We start from the raw sequence: 7,400 nt of genomic DNA, 5'->3' as shown, positions 1-7,400 counted from the left end.
TACTATTATCACTACTTTTATCATTATTATTACCATTACTATTATCAATCATTACTATTATCATTACTATTATCACTACTATTATCATTACTATTATCACTACTTTTATCATTACTATTACCATTACTATTATCATTACTATTATCACTACTTTTATCATTACTATTACCATTACTATTATCATTACTATTACCATTACTATTATCATTACTATTACTATTATCATTACTATTACCATTACTATTATCATTACTATTATCATTACCATTACTATTATCATTATCATTACTATTATCATTACTATTACCATTACTATTATCATTACTATTACCATTACTATTATCATTACTATTACTATTATCATTACTATTACTATTATCATTACTATTACCATTACTATTATCATTACTATTATCATTACCATTACTATTATCATTACTATTATCATTATCATTACTATTACCATTACTATTATCATTACTATAACTATTACCATTACTATTTAGTATTACTATTATCATTACTATTACCATTACTATTATCATTACTATTACCATTACTATTATCATTACTATTACCATTAGCATTACTATTACCACTACTATTACCACTACTATTACTATTATCATTACTATTACCATTACTATTATCATTACTATTACTATTATTACTATTATCATTACTATTACTATTATCATTACTATTACCATTACTATTATCACTACTATTATCACTTCTTTTATCATTACTATTATCATTACTATCATTACTATTATCATTACTATTACCATTACTATTATCATTACTATTACCATTACTATTATCATTACTATTACTATTATCATTCACTCGCCGCTAGAGGGCCAACGCAAGCAGACGTGTAGAGAGAGCTCTACCGATTTCGGAAAATTCCAAAATCTACGCTGCAACCACCCACCAGCAGTCGCAGAGAACGATATAAAGGTACAGTGCATTGCCAGACAAAATTTGGGAATCCGTCGTGCTTGGACTTAGGCTGTAGAATTGGAAAAGTTCAGTCCTACCTGGCCAAACAATCCCTGTCAGGGGTTGCCATTGTTGCGCATGCGCACTGGTGCTGGTGTGACGTAGATATGTCACATCAACCACCACAGTTATATTTCGTTACAACCTTGAACCCAATCTGCCTTCCTACTAAGTTAGGCAGCATGTAACCTTCTTGCCCAATCTGCATCGATGCCATTGAGGCCTACCTAGATTTAAGCGATGAGGATGAGATGAGTCAGGAAGACATTCACTGGCCACGGCTACCTAGACACGAACTCCGTGATCCACTAGCTCCAATGTCTGCGCTAGACATGTCACGCCCCACAACTACCCCCAAACGTTCCATAACCCACACCTCGGACAGCAATAGTTCGCCTTCTTCCCCTGCTGCCAAATCCTCAAAACGATTTGAGACATCTGCCCAGAGCAGCATATCTACAACAGACCACAGCGATCCACGCCCTGTAGCACAGGAGGCACCCACAAGGGGGACCTCATCGCTGCGTGACCCTCCATCCCCAGCATTTGCTCCCAGGGCTGACTATATCAAATTCCGGTTCAAGACTAACCCCTCAGTGGACATAAAACTTCGATGGCTGAATGAAATAAACAAAGCCTTCAAACTTGACCGTAAACTGGCTGAGGTGAAGATGGCAGCAATTACATCTCAGTTTGTTTACATCTCTCGTAACCGCACAGATATTGTCAACAGTGTTACGAAAGGAGAGGTACTGTCCATCTACCTTGAGGCTCAGGACTCGCAGGAAAGGCCTCGCAAATATCCCACATACCTCTTAACACGTTACCCGGTCAATATTGAACCAGCCTTGGCCAAAGAACTGCCGGGCACCCACTCAGTCAGAAGGTTCCACCATAATGACACACCCATCAACCGCCTGGTAGTGACTTGGAGCCTTATAGAGCCACCACCACCGAGTGTCTATTTCAGCTTCCTTCCATGCCTACCACCTGGTGAACTTCGTAGGATGAAAGACGAACAGCCATGGTGTTACCGGTGCTGGGGCATCGGTCATATCTCACGGTTATTGCGCCGCGGCCGAACGGTGTGCATGGTGCTCGGGCCCTCATGACTCCCGCACTTGTTCACACCGCGCCCCTCCACCAACTGCTGCTACCCCTGACTCGGCTTCATCACAATCCCAGCCTCCCCCACCAGACACCTCGTGCTGGAAATGTCCACGATGTCATCAGACAGGGGTCAACGCCTGGCATGGTTGTGCAAAGCGTCAGCAAACCACCAATGCACTGGTTGTTAAACACACGGGTCACACTGAGTCACCACCACCTCCTTCCTCCGTCGGTAACCCCCACTCTACCTCTACTGCCTCCTCGGACTCCAAGCAAGTAGCTGCACTTCGCGATGCAGTGGCAGCCCTTAAGACTCGGGTCGCGACAATGACCGCACGTTTCGATGCAATCGAAACGTGCCTGGATAGTTTGGTTAAAAAACAGGCCACATGTGAGGTGACACTGAACTCGTTGGTTGAATCGCAACAGGTAATTATTAACACCATTAGCACCATCACGGAGAAAATGGATTTTATTGCTGCTAGATTCGGCAATCTAATTGCAACCCCACACAGGGAGTCTCCCCTACGTAACACAACACCCAGTGACCCCCCCACCACCACCACTACCCCCCCCCCCACCACCACCACCACCACCACTGCCGGCCGAACCACCACCGTTGCTCATACCTCCACAACCGCCCGAACCACCACTTCTTCATCACTTGGTCGCCGATTACCATAGAACTAAAATTCAATAATCAAATGAAGCTACACGTCATCTCATGGAACGCCTGCGGTATCACAAACTGGGCCAAACGTACAGCACTTAAAGGGTACGTGCACTGTCACCACCCAGACATTATCTTCATACAGGAAGCATTTATAGGCCTCGCTCCACCAAACAGGGATGCACCTTTGCTCAACCAATACGTATCGTATGTACATCAGATCCGAAACGGATTAATTACGTATGTCCACAACACCGTCCAGCATCGCTTTCTTCAAAATTCTATGGACAATAACACGACTTATCAGCTTCTAGAGGTAACAGTTGGCTCCGGTACCATAAGATTATGCAATGTGTACGCTGCACCGAACGGCCTGAATCCAGCTATACTTCCACCCCCCACCACCCACGGTATGATTTATCTAGGAGATTTTAATAGTCGACACCCTGCTCTAGGAGATCTCGCAGGCATTATAAATCGCAACGGGACTCGACTTCTGGAATGCATTCAACGCAAACAGGCTAACTCGCTGGGACACGGCTGGCGCCACGCATGCTCGAGGTGGTACCTTAGATCACGTCCTTACGTTTGGATTAGTGGCCTCGCTAGTCCGTTGTTCAACGATACTGACACTATTCTCCGACCACGTAGCACTCAGCGTCCAATACACCCTTCCTACCACGCCATCCCCAGTGCACACCCGTACACGCATCGTACTCCCACCCAAGTACTGTCCCACATATATTTCATACATAACAAACCTCCTACCCACATTTAACCACCACTGTCCTGAACAGTTATATTCCTCCCTCGTTAACGCCACACATACTTTCTACACCCAATACGTCAAAAAGCCACACATCACACGTCATCCGAATACACACACTTGGACACTAGACAACCACATCGTTCAGGCGGAGAGGAAAGCGATGGAGGATGGCTTTGCCTTTCAGAAAAGACCAAGTCCAGAAACTCTACACCAGTATCAACTATCAAGAGATGACTTAGTTGCTCTACAGCGTTGTGTTCAAACGGATTCCTGGAAAAAACTAACGGACAGCATTAACCATCAAACGAGTATTGGCACCATGTGGCACCTCATCAACAAGGTGATAAAGAAAAAACATCACAGTGCCCTCCATCATAGTCCTACACAGTTTGCACAAGACCTTGTTGATGCCTGGTCAGCACAGGCACGAACCAGCAACCTCCCACCATACATACACGACGCTCTCTCCACCCACAAAAACTATCGTGCACTCCGACTTGCCTCTGCCTTGCTGAAGACCGAAGAAGAAGATGAGGAGATAACCGAACAAGAGCTGCGAAGAGCCCTCGCCAAGGGTAAGGCGACAGCTCCTGGCGATGATGGTATCACCTACGCCGTCCTCCGAGTACTCCTGGACGTACCTGGTAACCCCCTCCTCCACCTGTATAATCTCTGCTACAACCTGGGATATGTACCACGGGACTGGACTTGCAGCACGATAGTACCGATTCCTAAACCTGGCACTGACAAATTCCGACCTGTATCTCTCACCTCTTGTTTCTGTAAAGTATTGGAACGCATTCTTCTATCACGTCTGATGTTCCGGATACAAGATAAGCTCTCGCCCCGACTGTACGGCTTCCTGCCCCAACGAGGAACACACCACTGCCTCATGGAAACTCTACACACGCCTCTGTACCACCAGTGTAGTGGCTTTCATTGATTTGAAAAAGCGCATTCGACATCGCCAACTGGGACATTATCCTCGACCAACTTGTTGACTTTGGCATCAAAGGAAATTTACTGAGGTGGATAAGAGGATACCTGCAGAACAGGAACTCACGTGTATTGTTTAAAGGAGCGTACAGCAATACCAGAGAGTTTGAACTCGGTACTCCACAGGGAGGAGTACTCAGTCCATTTTTATTTAACATCCTTATGCATCGCTTTCTCTCTCTGCTTCCTGACATCGACGGTACAACAATCACTTGCTATGCAGACGACATATGCATTCATTCAAGATCACCACAAGACATGCAACGTTTCCTTCAATCATTTCATTTGTCATCCTCCTCATGCGGGCTGGTCATCTCACCAGAAAAGAGCAGAATTTTATCTTTTCGCCCAGCAAGAACTTTGCCAGAATTCACTGTTGGCAACACCATCGTGCCATTGTGCTCACAGTACCTTTACCTGGGGGCACCAGTTCGTATCACACCTTCTATCCCAGCAAGACAAACGCGTACATCCAATTGTTCAAGACCTGCTAACCGGCTACAGAGACGATTGACTCCTCTTAGGTGGTTAACCAACAATATTGCTGGAGTGTCCATCCTGTCGCCAGAACTATATATATCACATTCATTCGATCAGTGGTTGATTACCTCTCTCCGCACTTAGTCAGCTTTCCAAAACTACTTTGCAACCACTTGAAAAATTCCAAAACCAGGCAATGAGGCTCATCTTAGGCTGCCTACCACAACCAGGATCGTCAATATACAGCAAGAACTTCGTCTTCTCCAATTGTAGAGAGAGAGAATATACGCAAACGTTACCTACTTCACTATCAAGTGCCTGCACTACCCCCACTTATCTCCTCACTTTTGTCACACAATCCAGACATCGATTGATTTGCAGATGCCTCGACCTCAGCTTCGTCCCGGTGCTGCTCACTGGTCCTTAACATCAGTTCAAACATTCGGAGGCTTAACATAAACATTTTATCAGAGAATGAGGACCTTGGCCTCCACCTTGGCAGACACCCATGCCAACAGTCACTATACTCCAACTACCAAGTCCGACCTACCACAGCTCCAGAAACAACTAGCCTTAGAAAACTATCGCCGGTCTGTCATCTTCTTTTAAATGCGGGCCCATCATCTCTTCACTGACGGTTCTTTGCAGTAGACGGTAGTGCTGGATGTGCTGTGTATTCCCCCAACATAGAGCCACCACTAGGGGGCTGGGCAGGCCGTTCGACTCCCTTATTCGTCAAGTCCACGTATTGTGAGTTGCAATGGGCTCTGGACGCTGTTACTTTGCTGACACGGACTGGAGAAAACTTGATCATCTGCGAACTCTCAGTCAGCCCTCCGTGCTCTCTCATCTACCAAGCCTGAACACCAACAAGTTGTAACACAAATAATGCGACAACTGGCCACAACTCACGAAAACTCACAGAGGGTACACTTCCTGGATTCCATCCATATCGAATCCTAGGCAATACCGCTGATCGGCTAGCAAGGACAGCCTGTAGTATGGATCCACCAGCTGCCACTTCTACTACTGCCTTCCTACCTTCTTACAAGCGAATGGTAAGACAAGCTGCCTGCTCCCCTACTCGCCGCCGTAGCAATGCTGAGAGGGCTACAAGTGTATCTATCCAACACTACGAGAATTTTCTTCCTCTTCCCTATAAGTATAGACGTAATGGACTTATTGTGAGAAGACACAATGTTGTGAGTGCCCGACTCAGACTCGGCTACAGACCAGTGTGGCAAGTGAGTGAGACCGAAGGTGTACCGAGGTACTCATCGTGCAGGCTGTGCGACACCCCTAATGCCAACAGTCTAGAGCACTACTGTATTAATTGCCCCACGATAGCCCCTTTAATACCACATCGACAATCAGTTCTTGATGTCTGTAAATATTTGCTTGAAGGTGATAAATTTAGAATTAATCCTATTGCAACACCCTCACTTTGGTGGATTTTAAAGTATACATAAATAAATCAGTCATGATTCGGAAATGTTTTAAGTATCACCAATAATCTGTATATATTTATCTTTTGCACTAGATTTGTTGTTCCCTGAACATAATAACAAGGAATGTCTGTAGTATGGATCTGCCAGCTGCTACAACTATTGCCCTACTACAAATGGATGGTACGATAAGCCGCCACTTCCCTACACGTCACCGTGGTAATGCAGAGAAGACTTCAAGTGTAACCATCCAACACCACAAGAATGTCCTTCCACTTCCACATGCATACAAACGCAGCGAACTTCTGGTGAGACGACACAGTGTTATACGTGCCCGACGCAAACCCGCCTACCGCACGATGTAGGCGGGTGAGACCAGAAAGGTGCCGAGGTACACATCGTGCAGGCTGCGCTACACCCCATATGCCAACAACCTTGATACCTCATCGACGATTACTTATTATTATATGTAAATATTTGCCAGAAGGTGATCACTGTATATATTTTTGTATCACCCGCACTAATGGGTGATAAACTACAAATAATTCCTTCAGTTATGATTCGAGAATGTCTGTGTGTCACTAGTACTCTGTACATAGCTACACTTTTGTACTAGGTTTGACGCTCCTTGAGCGTAATAAATTGATTAAAACCAAAATATTATCATTACTATTACCATTAGCATTACTATTACCACTACTATTACCACTACTATTACTATTATCATTACTATTACCATTATCATTACTATTACTATTAGCATTACTATTACCATTACTATTATCACTACTTTTATCATTACTATTACCATTACTATTAGCATTACTATTATCACTACTTTTATCATTACTAATTACCATTACCACTACTTTTATCATTACTATTACCAATTACTTTTATCATTACTATTACTAATTACTATTAC

General features: G+C 44.2%; 1 protein-coding gene across 2 annotated transcripts; it reads left to right on the top strand.

Annotated features, from left to right (window-relative positions):
* The first annotated feature begins 845 nt into the window (after positions 1–845).
* Positions 846–6,705, top strand: LOC143017631 (uncharacterized). 2 transcript variants are annotated; one of them, XR_012965675.1, is made up of 2 exons: positions 846–963; positions 6,571–6,705. XR_012965675.1 is itself a non-coding variant. In XM_076172416.1 (2 exons), the coding sequence occupies exons 1-2, from the start codon at positions 6,032–6,034 to the stop codon at positions 6,609–6,611; spliced, it is 444 nt and encodes a 147-aa protein (XP_076028531.1). In that variant the 5' UTR covers positions 6,026–6,031; the 3' UTR covers positions 6,612–6,689. The 2 variants fall into 2 exon arrangements, 1 of the variants encoding a protein (XP_076028531.1); XM_076172416.1 differs by lacking the exon at positions 846–963 and adding an exon at positions 6,026–6,434 and having other exon boundaries at positions 6,571–6,689.
* Positions 6,706–7,400: the final 695 nt, after the last annotated feature.

Source organism: Oratosquilla oratoria, chromosome 32, assembly GCF_046742065.1.
Source record: "Oratosquilla oratoria isolate Oo_2021 chromosome 32, ASM4674206v1, whole genome shotgun sequence".
Taxonomy (NCBI): Eukaryota; Metazoa; Arthropoda; class Malacostraca; order Stomatopoda; family Squillidae; genus Oratosquilla; species Oratosquilla oratoria.
The sequence above is the reverse complement of the archived record's forward strand: the minus strand, read 5'-3'. Positions and strand labels throughout refer to the sequence as shown.

What these genes read in the sequence shown, in the direction of transcription:
- LOC143017631 (XM_076172416.1), top strand. Translation starts at nt 6,032, where the DNA reads ATGGATCCACCAGCTGCCACTTCTACTACTGCCTTCCTACCTTCTTAC. An exon ending in CTGTAAATATTTGCTTGAAG is followed by an intron (nt 6,435 to 6,570) that starts GTGATAAATTTA and finishes CTTTTGCACTAG; the next exon opens with ATTTGTTGTTCCCTGAACAT.